At 38.0% G+C, this 18,450-nt stretch overlaps 1 protein-coding gene across 7 annotated transcripts in view; it reads right to left on the bottom strand.

Annotated features, from left to right (window-relative positions):
• The window catches only part of TRAF5 (TNF receptor associated factor 5), a 58,955-nt gene that overhangs the window by 4,691 nt on the left and 35,814 nt on the right, over positions 1–18,450 (bottom strand). For all 7 annotated transcript variants that reach the window (XM_069108770.1, XM_069108765.1, XM_069108766.1 and 4 more), the window contains 6 exons: positions 16,805–16,906; positions 12,399–12,563; positions 11,493–11,570; positions 9,576–9,650; positions 2,918–3,010; positions 1,145–1,285 (listed from right to left, as the gene is read on the bottom strand). In XM_069108770.1, the coding sequence (XP_068964871.1) occupies positions 1,145–1,285; positions 2,918–3,010; positions 9,576–9,650; positions 11,493–11,570; positions 12,399–12,563; positions 16,805–16,906 (654 nt within the window). The remainder of the gene's footprint in view (positions 1–1,144; positions 1,286–2,917; positions 3,011–9,575; positions 9,651–11,492; positions 11,571–12,398; positions 12,564–16,804; positions 16,907–18,450) is intronic.

Here is an 18,450-nt window from a genome sequence, read left to right on the forward strand (position 1 = left end):
AGTACTAAGAATAGGCAGAAACTAAGACAAATGGATCACAGTATTTAGAGCTAAAAGATACCTTGGAGACAGGGGTAAGCTGGCTCAAGCATAACTCTGTCTCCAAGGTATCTTTCAGCTCTACAAATAAATCACAATTTTTGATTTGTTGAGTTTATAGATTTGAAAAAGTCTTAACAATGCAGTTAAAACGTGTATGTGTATACTTTTAAAATATTTTCCATAAAGCCCTGTTGTTAAACATTTATTAGCACACCTCTGTATCTCTCTAAAAAACTTACTTGAGCTCAGCAGGAGTGCAGGAAAAATCCCAGGAAATGAAGTCATCACCAGACTGCAGCTTGAGGACTTATTAGCTAATAATAATAACTTGCACTTATATTACACTTTAAGGTTTGCACAGTGCTTCCCTTCTATTAATCTCTCATTTAAGTCTCAGGATATCCCTGTTCTGGGATCATACAGTCCAAATTCCTTATTTTACAGATGAAGAAACCAAAACCTAAGTGTGCCCATCATCTATCTACCATGGAAGTAGGCCCCCCACAGTATCAATGGCTCTCAGATTTAGGGCGGGGGGGAAGAAAGGAAAGGTAAGAGAAATGATTGAACATTCAATAATAAATTTGAAATATTAAGTGGAATGATGTCAGTGAAAACTTAGAAACCTCAGAACTTTTTCCTGAAATCTTTAAGAAACAGGCAAATATCTTAGCCTGAGCTGGTATGGGGAGTGAGGGGGGAGAGCAGGAAGGCATTGCCAAACACCTCTGAGCAGGTGCTTTCTGTCTAGCTGATGGACTATATTTAGACTCATATGTAAACCAATTTCTGGAGTGTTTTCAAATATCATATATCCTATGTTAGACTCACTATACATTGGGAGTTCATTAATAATTTATTATAACATTTGTCAATTTCTGTGTCATTTTAGCTTTACATTAGGGATTTTAAAAAAGACTATAGCATTTTCTTTTCAAAGGAATTAACTTTAGTTTACTGACTACACAACATAAAACTACATATCCTTGCAGTGACCCTGAGATCAAGAGAATATTGTTGGTCCAATAGATCATAATAGTTATTACTGAACTTTGTAGGCAAATGAGAGGAAAAAACTGATCTTGGATGCTTAGTATCTCACCTGAGTACTTGCCAGTAAGTTGCCATTTTTGCCAAAGAGCTGTACAAACTGCCTAAATTCCTTTTCAAATTTCTTCACAGTTTCACTTAACTGCTGAATTTTACTTTCTTTTAATTCTAAGTTCTTGTGCAAGTCAGAAATCTAATAAAAGAAATTAGAATAGAGAAAAAAAAACTAGGTCATTTAAAATACATAATAAAGTTAAAATAAATAGTATGGGGAAAAAGGCAATTTTGCAGTAAGATTTCGTAAAATTCTATAGATCTCAAAAATTTTTTATCAGCTTTAAAAAAAAATTTAAACAATGGTATGGTAATGTAGTACCTCTAGTAGCAATGACCATTTAATCTAACAAATTATAAAAGTGGTACCAAGTTTATTCATCCATTCTATATGTGTTTAGGGAATGACCACCATGAGGTGTTATGTGCAATACAAAAGCACAAGACATAGCCCCAGTTCTCAAGAATGTTTATGATATAGAGAGGTAGAAAAGGCAAGCAACAATAATAATAATGCTTTATATATATTCTTTGGGAGGGGCAATTGGGGTTAAGTGACTTGTCCAAGGTTACATGGCTAGTAAATGTTATGTTATGTGTCCGAGGCTGGATTTGAACTCAGGTCCTCCTGACTCCAGGGCCGGTACTCTATTCACTGTGCCACCTAGGCACCCCTTTATATTTGTATAGCACTATATTTTATGAGAACATTCAAATAAATATCATTTGATCTTCCCAACCTTATAAAGTAGGCAGACTATTATTTGTTACCTCCATTTTAGTGACAGAAAAACTGAGGTTTAGAGAAGTAAAATCATTTGTCAAGTACATACAGGTATTTGAGGATGAAGCTGGGTCTTGAAACTATATCTTTTAATTCAAAGTCCAGTGGTTTTTCCACTATCCCACAAAGTACACGAAGCAAACAGAAAATGCGTACAAAGCAGCACAACTTATGCCATATTATCAGCAATTTGTCTTTAATCAGTTGCTTGTAGCCTGATCTCATTTAGGCCATATTTAATTTTGTGGGGATTTACAAGACTAATTTGAGGCTATATCAAGAGAGTAATACAAGGGAGGCGGGGTTGAATTCTGTTCTGTTCCTACAGACAGAGAAGGTTGATTTTAGAAGTTAAAGCCCCATGGACCTGAAACAGAACTAACCCTGGCTAATCACGTCATGTATGCATCCAGCTGTAGACTTTTCAAGGGAAGAAGCTAAAAATCTAACAAAAAGATCTGCAAATTTCATAGTTTCCTAGCTGTCCTTGATGGCAGTATTAGTACTGGCTAGTTATTACTAGCACTTAAATAGAGCCTTAAGGTTTGCAAAGCACTGTATATAGGTTATCTTATTTGATCCTCACAACCTGACTATGAGATATGTTCTATTTTTATTTCAGTGTTATGGATGGGGAAACTGTGGCTGAGAGGGGAAAGTGACTTGTCCAAGGAAATACAGCTGTCTGAGTCAGGATCTGAAATTTGGTCTTCCTAACTTCTTCAGTGTTCTTACTCATTGGACTCTCTTGTGATTTGTGCTGGTTCATAATATGTAAGGATGGCATGAAAGCATTTGTCAATCTTTTTTTAAGTGTTTTTTTTTAATTTTTAAATTTGAAATTTAAATTAAAAAATTTTTAAAATACTTCACAGAAAAACATCTACTTCCAGTTAGCTAATATTGATGTACAGTAAAATACAAATATTCAGGAATTTACAAAAGAAAGCTAAATTCTATTTAAAAAAAATATTCTTTAAAGTTTACCTGCTCTTCTAATCTTGAATTCTTTTCTAAAACCAGGAGCATGTGTTCTCTCAAGGCAGAATTCTCATGTTCCTTAAGATTTACCCTTTTGTCCTTAGGAGTAAAGATAGAGAAAAAAGACAAGCAGTCAAAAAGCATGCCTTAGAAATGAGAAAATGGGGACATTTTTTTCATTAAGGATAGCCTTAATGTCTTTGCGCACTCCTAGAGTTTGTATATTCACTTACTTTAAAGGCAGGGTTCCCTTCCAGTTTCAGGATTACATGACAATATGAAAAAGAAATTTGAAAGTTTCTGAATAATGGGGAGCACTCTTCGGTATTTTAAGGAGAAGCATCCATCGGTGGGTGTTGTAACAACAGAGAACATCCCAGGACTTGAAAGATGACTGTTACCTACTTCTGGTAGTTTACATGACTATATTTAAGTTTATAAAGTATAGATAGAACCTAAAAAGTATTGCCAAAGATTACAAAATCTTGTTAAATACAACAACAACACTAATGATATTTTTAATCACTGCCACTCACTGAAGGAAGGAGACACAAAAGAGAAGCAATGGGACATCAACTGCTGCTTAAGAAATTGTGATTTGCATTTCTAGATCATGGCTGAAAATACAGACACAATAGTGAGATACTATGATATAGGAGGACAAATAACCATTGAGATACCCAGATGTTCATAGAGAACAAAAAAAAATATAAAAAAGGAGTCAGGGGTAAAATGAATGGCTTCAAATATCCATATTATAGATGCATGCAGTGTAGGCAACAAGCAAGATGAACTACGGGTTCCAATGTAAAAAGCCCTTTTGATCTCATACGTTATCAGTAAGACTTTGTGAGATGGAAAACATTACTGTAATGCAGATGTGAATGGATACAGCATATTCAAAAGAAAAAAGATAGTACAGGGTGATATAGGAAGCATTGTTTGCTAAGGAGGCAACTTGTAAAGAGATCCAAGAGTCAGAGAGGCAAAATACAGTGGGGATCATTTGGGTGAAGGTCACTGGAGACATATATAGAAGCAGTTTTGTTATGAGTATAGTATAGACCACATGGATAGAAAAAGGAAGTAGATGAATTAAAAAAAAAAAGATTACAAGCCTAGAACAGAGACAAGCAATAGTAATGATTGTTTTTCATTAGTTCAGTCATATCCAACTCTTCATGACTCCTTATGGGGTTTCCTTAGCAAAGATATTAGAGTAATTTACCATTTCCTTCTCCAGTGAATTGGGTCACCTATTTACTGAGTGTATGAAGAATTTGAGCTCAGGTTTTCTTGACTCCAAGTCCATCCTTTTTAAAAACTGAATTTGAACTCATGTCCTCCTGACTCTAGGCCCAGTGCTCTATCCTCTGAGCCACCTGGCTCCCTCAATTATACAGATATCTGTTAAAGGTTGCCATTTCTATCTGTCCCTAAAACAGTAGCCAATAGATTCTTGACTCGTCTTAATGATGATTTTGTCCTTTAAAAGGTAGAGGAATTAACAAGGGGGAATGCCATTCTGTTTCTGATTCTCATCAACAAGATAGAAAGTGATCAGGTGGAGGGAGGAATAAATTTGTTCTTTTTGACTGCAGAAGACTAAAATAGAAGGAGTAGGAGGAAGCTGCAAAGAAACAAATTTAGGCTTATAAAGAAAAAACTTCCTACTACTTCAAGCTATTCAAAGGTTGATTAGGTTGCCTCATTGGAAGTCTTCAAGGCAATGCCAGCTGACCACTTGTCAGATGTGCTGTGTAATAAAAACCTCTTTTTTAGTTGATGAATTGGGCTAAATAGTTACTAAAGACTCTTATAACTTTGAAATTCTGTGTATCTACTATAATATGTGACAATCTCAAAAGATGATAGTAGGTTCTCCAAAGGGGAAGATAAAAAGATCTGGTTATTCATGGAATGCCTAATTAAGGATTCTTCCTTGTCCTTGATATCACATGCCTTCTGTACAACACATAGCTGCACTCAACTTGCCATTATGTCCAAAAATTTATTATCTACTTGGTGGATTAGATCCATCAAATTTGTAATACCAAGAACCTGTACAACCTTCTTTCATTAGCCAACTAATGTGTGCACAAAGAGTATACCCTCATTTAAATTTCAGCTCAAGTTAACTGAACCCAAAAACCACAATAAATTTCCAATCCACAGGACACAATTTGTTCTTTCTCTGTGTGATTGTTGCTTCTAATTAGTATACATAATAAAACAAACATAATATTTGTAGTCAAACTTCAAATGAATCATCCATTCTCTTTTAGAGCTGACATTTTAAGCAGGAGGCTGTATCAAAAAGGGGTCTCTAAAATTGTTTTCTATACCTGACCCTATTTCATTACAACCAGAGGTTTAGGGTGGTATCCAGGGACAACTTTCTCAGGCAGTAGGCACTGATAGGTAAGACTTCCACTTACTACATTTTCTTTTTTTTTTTTTTTAAAGCAATCAGGGTTAAGTAACTTGCTCAAGGTTACATGGCCAGTTATTTCTGGGTGTGGTGCTAAGTATCTGAGCCGAGATTTGATCCCCAGGTCATCCCGACACTTGAGCCAGTGCTCTTACTCATTGAGCCACCTGGCCACCCCTGACTTATTACATTTTCAATGATTCTTGACCTTTAGGATGATTTAACATTATTTTTTTGCACATTATAGTATTTTATTTTTTTCCAATCACATGTTAAGGTAGTTTTCAACAACTATTTTGTAGAATTTTGAGTTTCAAATTTTTCTCCCTCCTTCCCCAAGACAGCAAGCAATCTGATATAGGTTATACATGTATAATCACGTTAAATATATTTCTTTATATTTATTTTTTCAAATGTTTTATTAACTTCTGATTTACATCATTCATTTCCTCCAGATTTTGAGTTACAAATTTTCTCCCCGTTTTTCCCCTACCCACCGACCAAAATAGCAGTACCATAGGATATCCCCTCCTCCAATCTGTTCTCTTCCATATCTTCTGCCATACTCCCTTCGACTATTCCAGTAGGGCATGATGGATCTCTATGCCCCAGTGCCTGTATATCTTATTTCTCAATTACATGTAAAATAGTATTAAAAACAGTATATATATAAAACATTTGATTTTAAAACTTTAATTTCCAGATTCATTCCCTTCCTCTCTTGTCGCCCACCCTTACTGGGAAGATAAGCAATTCAGTATAGGTTGTACATCTGTAGCTAATGCAAAACATTACCATAGTAAATATATTGTAAAGGACTGACTATATTTTCCTCCCTCCTATCCCACCTACCGCTTGTTTTATTCTCTGTTTTGATCCCGGCCCTTTTCAAAAGTGGGTGTTTCCAATTTCCCTCCCCCCACCAGCCTGCCCTCCCTTCCATCATCCCCCCTCTCATCCCCTCCCCCCCTACTCTCCTGTAGGGTGAGATACACTATTTAGTGTGTATGTCATTCCCTCCCTGAGCCAAATTCAATGAGAATAAGGTTGACCCATTCCCTTTTGCCTTCCTATTCTTCCCCTCCATTATAACCATTTTCCCTTGCCTCTTCTATATGAGATAGTTTACCCCATTCTGTCTCTCCCCATCTCCTCTCATTAAATTCCTCTCTCACCTCTTAATTTCACCTTTTAAGTATCATCCCTTCCTATTAAATTGGTCCTGTGCCCTCTATCTATGTATACCTGTAGACATATATACACACATATTCGCATAAGTATTCATATGCCTGTATACCCTCTGATATAAACATATATATATTTCTATTCCTTTCAACTATTTTCATACTGAGAAAAGCTTCATCAGTTACAATTATCATTTTTCCATGTAGGAATGTTAATAGTTCAACTCTGATGTTCCTTATGATTTCTTTTCCCTGTTTACCTTCTCATGCTTCCCTTGCTTCTTGTATCTGAATGCCAAAGTTGTATTCAACTCTGGTTTTTTCATCAAGAATGCTTGAAAGTCCTCTATTCCACTGAATGACCATATTTTCCCCTGAAACATGATACTCAGTTTTTCTGGGTAGGTGATTCTTGGTTTTAATCCCACCTCCTTTGCCCTCCAGAATATCATATTCCAAGCCCTTTGATCCCTCAGTGTAGAAGCTGCCAGATCCTGTGTTATCCTGATTGTGTTTTCACAATATTCAAATTGTTTCTTCCTGGCTGCTTGTAATATTCCCTCCTTGATCAGGGAATTTTGGAACCTGGCTATAATATTCCTAGGAGTTTTCTTTTGGGGATCTTTTTCACGAGGTGATAAGTGGATTCTTTCAATCTCTATTTTGCCCACTGGTTCTAAAACATCAGGGCAGTTTTCCTTGAGAATTTCTTGGAGGATGATTCCTAGGTTCTTTCTTTGATCGTGGCTTTCAGGTAGTCCAATAATTTTTAAATTATCTCTCCTAGATCTATTTTCCAGGTCAGTGGTTTTTCCAATGAGATATTTCACATTGTCTTCTATTCTTTCATTTGTTTGGATCTGTTTAACAGCATCTTGATTTCTCACAAAGTCATTAGCTTCCATTTGCTCCAATCTAATTGTGAAGGAATGATTCTCCTCAGTGAGCTTTTGAGATTCTTTTTCCATCTGGCAAAATCGGCTTTTTAAGGCATTCTTCTCCTCATTGGCTTTTTGAGCCTCTTTTGCCATTTGAGTTAGTCTGTTTTATAAGGTGTTATTTTTCTCAGTCAGACTGTTGACTCTCATTTTGTATTTTTCTTGCATTGTTCTCATTTCTCCTCCCAATTTTTCCTCCACTTCTCTTATCTGCTTCTTAAGGTCCTCTGTGGCCTGTAACTAGCTCATATTTTCCTTTGAAGCTTTAGATGAAGGTGTTCTGACTTCACTGTCTTCCTCCTGTTCCATGCTTTGATCCTTTTTGTCCCCAAAATAGGAGTCTAATGTTGGATTCTTCTGTTTGCTTTGCTTCCTTTGCCTGGTCATGTTGCCACTCAATTACTTGAGTTTTGGGCTTTTTTGCCACAGTAGGATTCTGCTACCAGACAGGGGAGCTTTGTACGAAATGCTGGTGTTTTCTCAGCTGCTGGAGGTATTAGCTGAGTGCCCTCTCTGAAGCCTCCACACACTCTGGCATGCTGGTCACACACCCCACGACCTCCACCCTAGACAGCAATCCAGATCCAAGCAGGTTAAAGTTACCCCTCAGACTGGCCGCTTGGTCCCCCTACACTTGGCAGGCCAGGAGCTAAAGCTGCCACATGGGGGCGGATGCACAGCCACCTCAGCAGCTTCTCACCCCAGGGGCAAAAGCTGATACACTCCCAACTACTAGGTCCCAAAGTCCACACTGCACTGACCTCTCACTTTGTCCTTAGCATCTATGTGTTGATAATTCTGGATTGCCACAGCTGCTGGTGATCTGGAGTCATTCTAGCTGGTGGCTGGTCAGGACTGCCCTGGGGCTAAAACCTCTGTGTGGAGCTGGGTTCGGCTCCCAGAGCACTGTGCTGCCTGCTTGCTGCTGGCCTGTCCTCAGTGGGAGATTAATTTCTCTGTGTCATTTTGTGGGTTCTGTAGCTCCAAAGGTTGTTCAGAGTCCCTTTTACATGGATCGTAGGTGGTGAGAGCTGAAGCCTAGTGGAGGTCCTGTTTCTACTCCGTCATCTGGACTCTGCCCCCTCATTAAACATATTTCTACATTAGTCATGTTGTGAAAGAAGAATCAGAACAAAAGTGAAAAAGCCACACACAAAAAAGTGAAAATAGTATGCGTCGATCTGCAGTCAGACCCCAAAGTTCTTTCTCTGGATGTGGATAGCATTTTCCATCCTAAGTCTTTTGGAATTGTCTTGGATCATTGTATTGCTGAGAAGAGCTAAGTCTTTCATAGCTGATCATCACACAATGTTGCTGTTACTGTGTACAATGTTCTCTTGGTTCTGCTCACTTCACTCAGCATCATTTCTTTTAAGTCTTTCCAGGTTTGTCTAAAATCCACCTGCTCATCATTTTTTTTAAAGCAACTGGGGTTAAGTAACTTGCTCAAGATTACACGGCCAGTTATTTTTGTATGGGTGCCAAGTATCTGAGGTTGGAACCGATCCCGGGTCTCCTGACGCCGGGACCGGCACTCTTACTCACTGGGCCACCTGGCCACCGCTTGCTCATCATTTCTTATAGAACAACAGTACTCCACCAAAATCATGTATACTTGTCTATTCCCAAGTTGATGGGCATCCCTTCAATTTCCAATTCTTTACCACCACAAAAAAGCTGCTATAAACATTTTTGTACATGTGGGTTCTTTTTGCTTTTTATGATCTCTCTGGGATACAAGACCTAGTAGTGGTATTGCTGGATCAAAGGATATGCACAGTTTTATAGCTCTTTGGGGGATTATTTGACTTACTATTGTTTATTTGATATTATAATAGAAATTATTTCAGGAAAAAATTATTTTGTACACATGGCAATCAATTTATTGTAAAAAACTCAAGAAATTCCAGAAACACTGGAAGAGTTGGAGTAAAAACTGTGAATGAATATCGCTGCTATATTTCCAGAACTTTAGGAGATTATTTTGGACCCTAAATGGAAACTTCAATTTTTAGACTGCATGCAAAAATACTGTCAAGGACTGAAATAAATTACATAGTAGTGGAAGGGGGCAGGAAGAGCCAAATTATAAAAAACATTAATTTCCGTACCTTTACAGGACAGCCATAATGCCTGTAGGGGCATTCCTGTTCCACCTCAGGACACACAGTAATATGCTCATCAACCTGTGAATATGAACAGTCCCAAACGGATTCAACATTACTGATTCAATATATTTGAACAATTAGTCTATCAACAAGTGTTTATTAAGTTACTATGTGTCAAGCTCTGTGCTCCATGCTAGGAATACAAAGAAAGGCAAAGCCAGTCCCTGCCCTCAAGAAGCTTCCGTTCTAATAGGGAAGACAACAGGGAAGTGAGCTACACACACAGCAGCGAGCCTTCATGGTTAATCATTTCTGTTTAGCAGAAAGAAATGACGCAGATAAGTAGATATGAAGTGAACCAAGGGGACCCAGACTGCTAACAACTAGGGTGGTATCTAATTGTCACCAGGCTTGTACTAGCCGGTAGGATCCATGTGAGCTATTGACACAGCCTTTGAGAAATTCAGTCTTCTCAATGCCATTATGGGTAGGGCTTTAGAAAGTGGCCATACCTGCAACAAAATATAGTATATGTTAAATGCCCTTTGGGTGGCACAGATACTAAGTACTACAGGAGTTGCAAGGAGATCACTTTGTGATATGGGAGAGTTTAATGGCATGCATAAGATTTGAATCAGGTCCTGAATGAGGGGTTGAATTTTGATTAGCAATGGGGGGAAGGAGGGTACGATATGTTGATGGAGGTAATGGCACCAGTCAATCAATTAAGCACTAAGTGCCAGGCTCTATGCTGGGTAATTCAAGGAGAAGATAGACATAGTTTCAGGATACATTTACTTGAAGCACAGGATTTCTGAGATCCATCTTTTTTATTTTAATTAATTAATTAATCAATTAATTAATCAATCAATCAAATTATTTATTAAAGCAATTGGGGTTAAGTAACTTGCTCAAGGTTACTCGGCCAGTTATTTCTGGGTGTGGTGCTAAGTATCTGAGCCGGGATTTGATCCCCAGGTCATCCTGACACTGGAGCTGGTGCTCTTACTTGCTGAGTCACCTGGCCGCCCCTAAGCAATTGGGGTTAAGTAACTTGCTCAAGGTTACTCGGCCAGTTATTTCTGGGTGGGTGCTAGGTGTCTGAGCCCGGATTCGATCCCCAGGCCATCCCGACACTGGAGCCGGTGCTCTTACACACTGAGCCACCTGGCCACCCCGGTCCATCTTTTTTTTTTTGATACTAGTATTTTTCTAGCAATGTTTTATGACCATGAATCATGGCACACCACAGTGTCAGCAGCATCAAGGTTGCTGGTCACCCAAAGAGCAATGGAGAAATGCATGATGGGGTGAAAAGGCTGCAATATATGAAGAACTAACTCTGTAGGACAATCAATATAAAGGATGTCATCAGGGAGGTGTACGGCAGGATAAGGGAGGTGAGCCTGTTACGTAGTAATAGCAAGGGATAACCAATAGACAGCCTGCGTGCCTGACAGGCTCTTCCACACAATGTCAAGAGGTACTGAGGAAGGCCCTCACACATTGAGTGGGCTACCATGGGATATTTATGGGAGTACATAGACAGAATGGTATAAATGGGTTACAACAATGGAGGAACTACCCACCATATTGATGAGATCATACATTCATAAAAATAAGGAAGTAGGTATCCTATAATATAAAAGTTAGAAAAGGCAAAGATTAGGCTGGGTAGGGAGAAAAAGAAGAGACAGACGTTTGGATAAGTAATAGGAGGAAAAAACTGATGCTTAGGCTTGCAATGGTAAGGCTATAATGAAGAAAAGAGAATCCTTAGTACTATAGAAAGGAGGAAAATCACAGAGAAGCAGGCAGACAGGTCCTAACAATAACCTTAGATTTGTAGTATTATCAACTCTACAGTACTGAAAAATAAAAGTATTTAGTAATTCTACTCAAACTGCTTATTTACAGTACCTTAGTTCTTGGAATAATCTGTAAACAGTTATTGGGACAAGATACAGGATAGTCAGGGCAAAACTTTTCCTTGTGATTCTGAAAAACAGAATAGATGATGAAAGGAAAATAAAATACATAAGGCCTCTTTTCTTTCAGTAGAGGTTAGAAAGGGAGGTCTCTTTGTGTGTCTATGTTTATAAATATCTATTTTTTTTCCTATAGTGGAAACTCTTGAACCAGAAAGTATAAGCTGTGATCTCTTCCAAACAGTGAAGATTCTTAAATTAAAATTAATAATATAATACTTTTGTTAAATTTGAAACCAACATTGATCCAAAACAATCTGATGAGACAGGAAAAAATGCTTCCAAACATTTTATCATTTTAAAATTAGAATTACTGGCTTAGTGATGGATGACACAATGCCACAAGGGCTATCTGACTTTAGGAGATGGTTAAGTCAGGGTTTCCATTTTGGGAGGTGATACAGTTCTCAAACACATTAGTGTCTGACATAGTGACACAGAGAAACACATCAATGATGACGTTTTTGAGAGCTAATCTGAAAAAAGACCCATTTCTCTGGTTATCTGTTAGCTGAAACCTTATATAAAGTATTAAAAAATTTTAACAGCCCATTGATATTTATGTCACATTGCCTATAACCACAGACATATACCTCTACTTCTTAACTGAATTTCAGCTGAAATACATTTATCCAAAGAAGGAATATTCTTTTGGTAAGAGGAACAAACTGAGGAGTTTATATTAGAGACCTTTCTATATCCGAAATCTTTTGATTCTGTAAATAAGCTGTATAACCCACAGAGCAGTAGGTTTTTAAAGCTAGAAATTTTGGGCTTAGTAATATGTTCTTTATACAGTAACTGTTTTATTACAGTTATTCAAAATATTCAGACTTACCTGTAAATTGATTACCACTATATCCTTTTTGCAATATGGACATGTTTCCTCTCGAAATTGACAATGTAAACCCAAGTGGTCTTTCAAGTCTTTTCGAAGGACTCTTTCCTTACAGCACTCATTAGAACATTGCACAGATTGAAACAAACACTGTAGAAGGTGATCCTAAAACACATATTAATATAACTGTATTCTCAATTAATTAGCATCAGTATAGAAAGAAGACACACAATGATCACCCTAATGGGGGAAAGGGAACAAGAAGAATAAAAAGAACAACCGTAGTTAAGCAGCACTGATGTGCTAGCCTCTGAGCTAAGCACTTCACCAATATTATCTCATTTTATCCTCACAACAACCTTGTGAAGAAGGTGCTATTTTTACTTCCATTTTATAGGTAAGGAAATTAAGACAGACAGGTTAAATGACTGTAGCAGCAAGCACCCCAGCGGCCCCAGGGTGGCTGCCAACACAGGTTCTTAGATCTCCTTTTCTAAAGGAAAGCAACTCAAAATGGGTTAACAATCTTGCTTTAATCAATCAAACATATCATTTACCTAGTTCAGGGGGAAAAGTCAGCACCCTGAACTTCAGAGTATACAGACAGAAGTTATAAGAAAACAGAGAAACATTTCAAGCAGACAGTCCTCCAACTGTCTGACCATTAAATCCATACCTAGTCACAGTTACCAGAGAGGGAAGCATCAATATCTGGTTTTTTGAGGCTGGAGGGCTCAACGGCTGCCCAGAGTCTCGTCTAGTTAAATCACACAACACTTCTCAAAGTGAGCCCCAAAACAAACATCAGGGTTTATATAGCCTTTTCCTGGATCAGAGAATGTCACAACCCTCTTGATTCACTGCCCAATCACAAAGTATCTCCTGAAAAACAAGCCTAAGGCCACAGGCTCCAGGTACACTTAAGCCTATCAAAGAGCCTAGGGGCAGGGAAGATCTTTAAATCCCATAACCCTTACAATAACTTGCCTATGATCACACAGCTAGTGTTGGAGTCTGGATTTGAACTCAGGTCTTTTTTACTCCAGGTCCAGTCGTCTATCCATTGTGCTACCTAGCTGCCTCCAGTTCTACAGAAGGAACTACATTAGACATATGGGAAATATTAACTATGTGATGAATGCCGTATGTGCTGCCATGGTATTTGGTCCTGCTATCTTCTAATTTTATTATTTTAAAGTTGTAAATTGTTTCTGCTAAGAAGGTAGGCAGTGGGAAGGAGAAAGAGGAGCTACTTTGACTAGGGAATATGGAAACTGCCTTTCTTATCAAGAAATAGAAGATTAGGAAAGAAGAGGCAAGTAAAGAGATATAGTTTGTATTCAATCATATTTCAATTAAATTCAAGCATTTCTTGATCATCTATCATGTGCCAGGCAATGTGCTAGGGAAGGAGATATTTTTCATAATTAACTACAGGGAAAGAGTTCTTGACCAAATAAAGGACAGAGATGATCACAGATGATAAAATGGACAATTTTTATTATATCAGATTTGAAAAGTTTTTTTCATTCAGTTATTTCTGACTCTTCATGACCCCATTTGAGGTTTTCTTGACAAAGATACTGGAGTGGTTCGCCATTTCCTTCTCCAGATCATTTTACAGATGAGGAAACTGAGGCAAACAGGATTAAGTAACTTACCTAGAGTCACACAACTAGTTCATATCTGAGGCTGGATTTGAACTCGGGAAGATGAGTCTTTCTGAGTCCTGGCACAGCACTCTATCCACTATGCCACCTACCTGCCCTAAAAAGTTTTTGTAAACACAAAAAAATTCAATTAAAGTTAGAAAGGAAAACAGGGGACTGATTCAAATATTTAAGAACAAGTACCATTCCCCAGTAGATAAGTGAGCAAAGTATATGGTCAGATAGTTCTCAAAAGAAGAAAAGCAAGGTATCACCAACCATATGAAAAAATGCCTCAAATCACTAATAAGAGAAATGTAAATTAAAACAACTTTAAGCTTCCACCTGACATCCCTTAGATTGGCAAAGATAACAAAAAAGGAAAATGATAATTGTGAGAGGACAAACTCAATATTGCACTGTTGGTGGAGCTATGAACCAGCTATCCTGAAAAGTATTTTGGAATTATACTCAAAAGACATTAAGCTACATACCCTTTAACCCAGTAATACCAGTACTAGGCATATGCCTCCAAAGAGATCAGAAGAAAAAGGAAAGGACCCATATGTAAAAAATGTAAAACAGCACAATTTATTGTAGCAAATAATTGGAAACAAAGGGAGAACCTGTAAACTGGGGAACCTTATTGTACCCATAATGACAAAACAGATGAATTTAGAGAAAAGTAGGAAGACTTGTAAGAAATAACAGTAAAGTGAGCAGCACCTGGAGAATGATTTATGCAGTGACTACCACATTGTAAAGAAAAACAATCACAAAGGTTAGTAAACTAATCAATGCAATGACCAGCCACAGCCACAGACAGCCCAACATAAGCATACTTTCCTCCTTTTGGCAGAGAGGTGGTAGACTGAGGTGCAGAATCAGACACATTTTCAGACATGGTCAATGTGTATACGTGTTCATTTTTTGTTAACATTTATTACAAGAGATGCCCTTCTCCCCTTTTTAGTGGGTAAGGAGAAATGGAAAGGAAATGAGAGTGATGCAAAAAAAAAAAGGAAAGAAAAGAACATCAATGAAACTTTTTTTTAAAGCATAGAAGAGAACAAAAGGAAATTCAGAGGGGAATAAAAGCGGAGTAGCTTTGGAAACAATGTGTTGAACTTGTTACATGCTTTTAAAAAAATAAATGATATGTAATAGATATTTGCAGTTACATATAAAAATATTTCAAAGAGAGAAGAGTGAGGAGAACAGAGATAATGAACTGGGAAAGCTGGGAAGAGTGACAAGAAGTTGGGATGAGGACAAAGAATAGATTTGGGACTACTGAAATATAAAGACCGGACGTTGTGAACAGACAGAAAAATTTCAGAATTCTGTATCATGGAGATGGAAACTTGTGGGTGAATATAAGATCAAAAATGGGACATACCATCCCACATGTGCAACTTGTTTTTATTCTACATCCTCTGCTCCTCCTCTACCCCCCCCCATAATAAACTAGATCTTTTATTGATTTTTGTCTCACAGGGCACAGGTCTACGCAAAGTAGATCCTCAAAAAATGCAGTTGGATAAACAAGAAGGGGAATAGAGAATAGGAAAAGGCAAGCAGCTCCTCATACTAAAGTCAATTAACTTGACAAAGGAACAACTTGTTATCATAGGCTCAGGATTACCTAGTTATGGTCTTGTAACTTAAATCAGGGCTGGGTCATGGTTTTGGTGGATAATGGTTATTACTGCCCTTATTTAACTTACAAGGCCATAACTAGGTAATCCTGAACCTGTGATAAAACTTTGTTCCTTTGTCAATACTACATTTTATTGTAGCAAATGGCTTGTTTCTTCCTTTTCCTTTAATAGATCTTGCTGGGAGATGCATTCCTTGCAACAATAACAACTTGCAATTGCCATCATATCTAAACTAGTTCAGAAGTTTTTAAAAATTAGAAATCGCTAATTTTATTAACTTATACTGTGGTCGCTTCTCACTAATGAAGTGACAGGGCAGCTGAGTGGCATAATGCATAGGGTGCCAGGCCCAGAGGCAGGAACACTCATTTTTCTGAGTTCAAATCTAGCCTTAGACACTTACTTGCTGTGTGACCCTGGACAAGTCTGTTTGCCTCAGTTTCTTCAGCAGTAAAACAAGCTAGAGAAGTGAATGGCAAACTCTTCCAGTATCTCTGCCAAGAAAACCTCAAATGGGGTCACCAGGAGTCAGACATGACTTAAAACGACTGAACAACAGCAACAACAGAATTAAAAATGAATCTTGTGAATGAACAAAACACATGAAAGACATGTTTCTAAAGAAAAGTTCCCCAAACCTCCTGGCAGTTTGCTGAATGTTAGCAACACTAACATCATTACTTATTTACTCTGTGGATATACCTGCCGAAATAAAACCACTACATCTTCAGCTAGAGATTTCTATTTAACAAAATGTTTCTTCAGCTAAATGGAAAAGTGAAATTGAACAAAAGCTTGAAGTGAAACCTTTGCAGAGAAATTCACTGAGGCTCCCTCTTCACGTAAGCACCCTCCCCCTCTCCTCCAGAATGTACCATTTCCTCCATTTGTACTTTGCACCACTCCTTCCCTTACAATGGCCTTTCTTTAATGAATATACCTACCCTCTCTCTCGTTAAGTGAGTATAATCTCCAGCTATGAGCTCATAGAAAGAACAATGACTATTATAGAACATCTGTTACAGTGCCGTGTGCCCAAAATGGTCTTAATGATGGAACCTTAATGTGAGTTAAAGGCAGATTATCTCAGACCCACCTGGAATCGCCCCAGAATCATTTTAGCAGCACAATGGGGAGCATTTTTGCAAAAAACCTGTAAGTTGAGGACTTCTCGTTTGCAGCAATTATCTTTAAATACCTGAAAGAAAAATACTGTCGTCACACATACACACGTCAAAGGTAATAAAGACACACTTGGCCAGACACACTTCAAAGAAGGAGGGGTATCATCGATAGATGGAATTCCAGACAGAGGCTTGAAAATTTCTTCAACAGGAAACATTTTTCTTTCCTTGAAAGGAAAAATCTGACTCACCACAAAACTGAAAAAAGAAAGTCAGGCACATAGCTCTGATGGAGCATTTACAGCCAGTGATCTGTTGCATAAGGAACCTAGTTGTAAACTTGACCTCAAACTCTCATAGGAGGTGGGGCTGTGGGTGAGGTGAGACTTCCTGCCTCAGAGGAGACAATTACCTTACTCACAAAGATGAGCATCTATTAGTATGTAGTTACTGGCTTAGGGCAACATCAAGATTTCAGAAAGCTATTTTTGTGGGACAACTAAGCATGTCTTTTAACTCTCCTTTCTGCCAATCCAAATGCATTCCTCCATTCAATACTTTACTCAACTTCTTCAGGGAGTTCTCCTAGATTAACAACCCTGCCTAACAAATCAGTATCCCCTCGGAACTCATGTGTTTAGCTTAAACCAGAAGTGAGGAACCTGTGGCCCTCTAGGTTCTCAAGTGCAGCCGTTTGACTAAATCCAAACTTCACAGAACAAAGGGCCACACTTGAGGACCTAGAGGGCCACAGGTGGCACACTGTATTAATATGGCTATGTTGTTTTTCATCGTCCTTCCACGAGACTTAAACCACAGGGGCATCCTGACCATATTTCTTAGCTAGGAAGAAATCGAACAAAGTTGAGTATTAAGCTTCTCAAACTTCACAAAGACTGGCCTCTCTACATATTTCTATTCCTTTAAGAAATTTTTCAGATCAAAGAGTGAAACCCCTTTCAGCTCCAATCTTGCCATTTTCCCCAGACAACACATATACCCTACTAGGTGCTCTAACTCTTCCTAAAGAGAGTTTAGTAGGGCTACTTTGCCTATGCTTCCCCTGTAGCTGCTTTTACACAACTGGAAAAAGGATAGATATGGTTGAAGACTTGGAAGGATTACTAAAAAGCACTGAGAAACACTGAACTTGACCAAATACAGAACCAACAGAAGGCAAAATAAAATTCCAGAATTTATAAGCCAAATTATATCTGCAAAATTAGCTGAAATTGGAATAAAGTCAACTCAATTACTGTACATAGGAATGGCAATGAAGGGGAGAAAGAATGCCAATTGTTTGAAAATCTCATACTACAGAGGAATCTGAAAATAATTACTTATTCATTTACTAACTCATATTTACACAAACACATACATAAGCACACACCCATGTCTGGCCCAGCATATCATAATATAAAGGGCAACAGAACAAGACTCAGAAAACTGGGCTCTAGGTCCAGTTTGACCATATTCAGTGGCTGGGTGTCTTTGGGCCAGTCACTTAGTTCACAGGATCAACAAAAATGAAGAAGTTGGATGAAATGATTCCTAAGATAACACTTAGCTCTAAAATTTGGTGGAGATTCCTTGATTCTGTGCTCTGTGAGCTCCCCTC

This window comes from Petaurus breviceps, unplaced genomic scaffold, assembly GCF_028583685.1.
Source record: "Petaurus breviceps papuanus isolate PSGF00001 unplaced genomic scaffold, PetGlider_PUasm1.0 90434, whole genome shotgun sequence".
In the NCBI taxonomy this organism is placed as follows: Eukaryota; Metazoa; Chordata; class Mammalia; order Diprotodontia; family Petauridae; genus Petaurus; species Petaurus breviceps.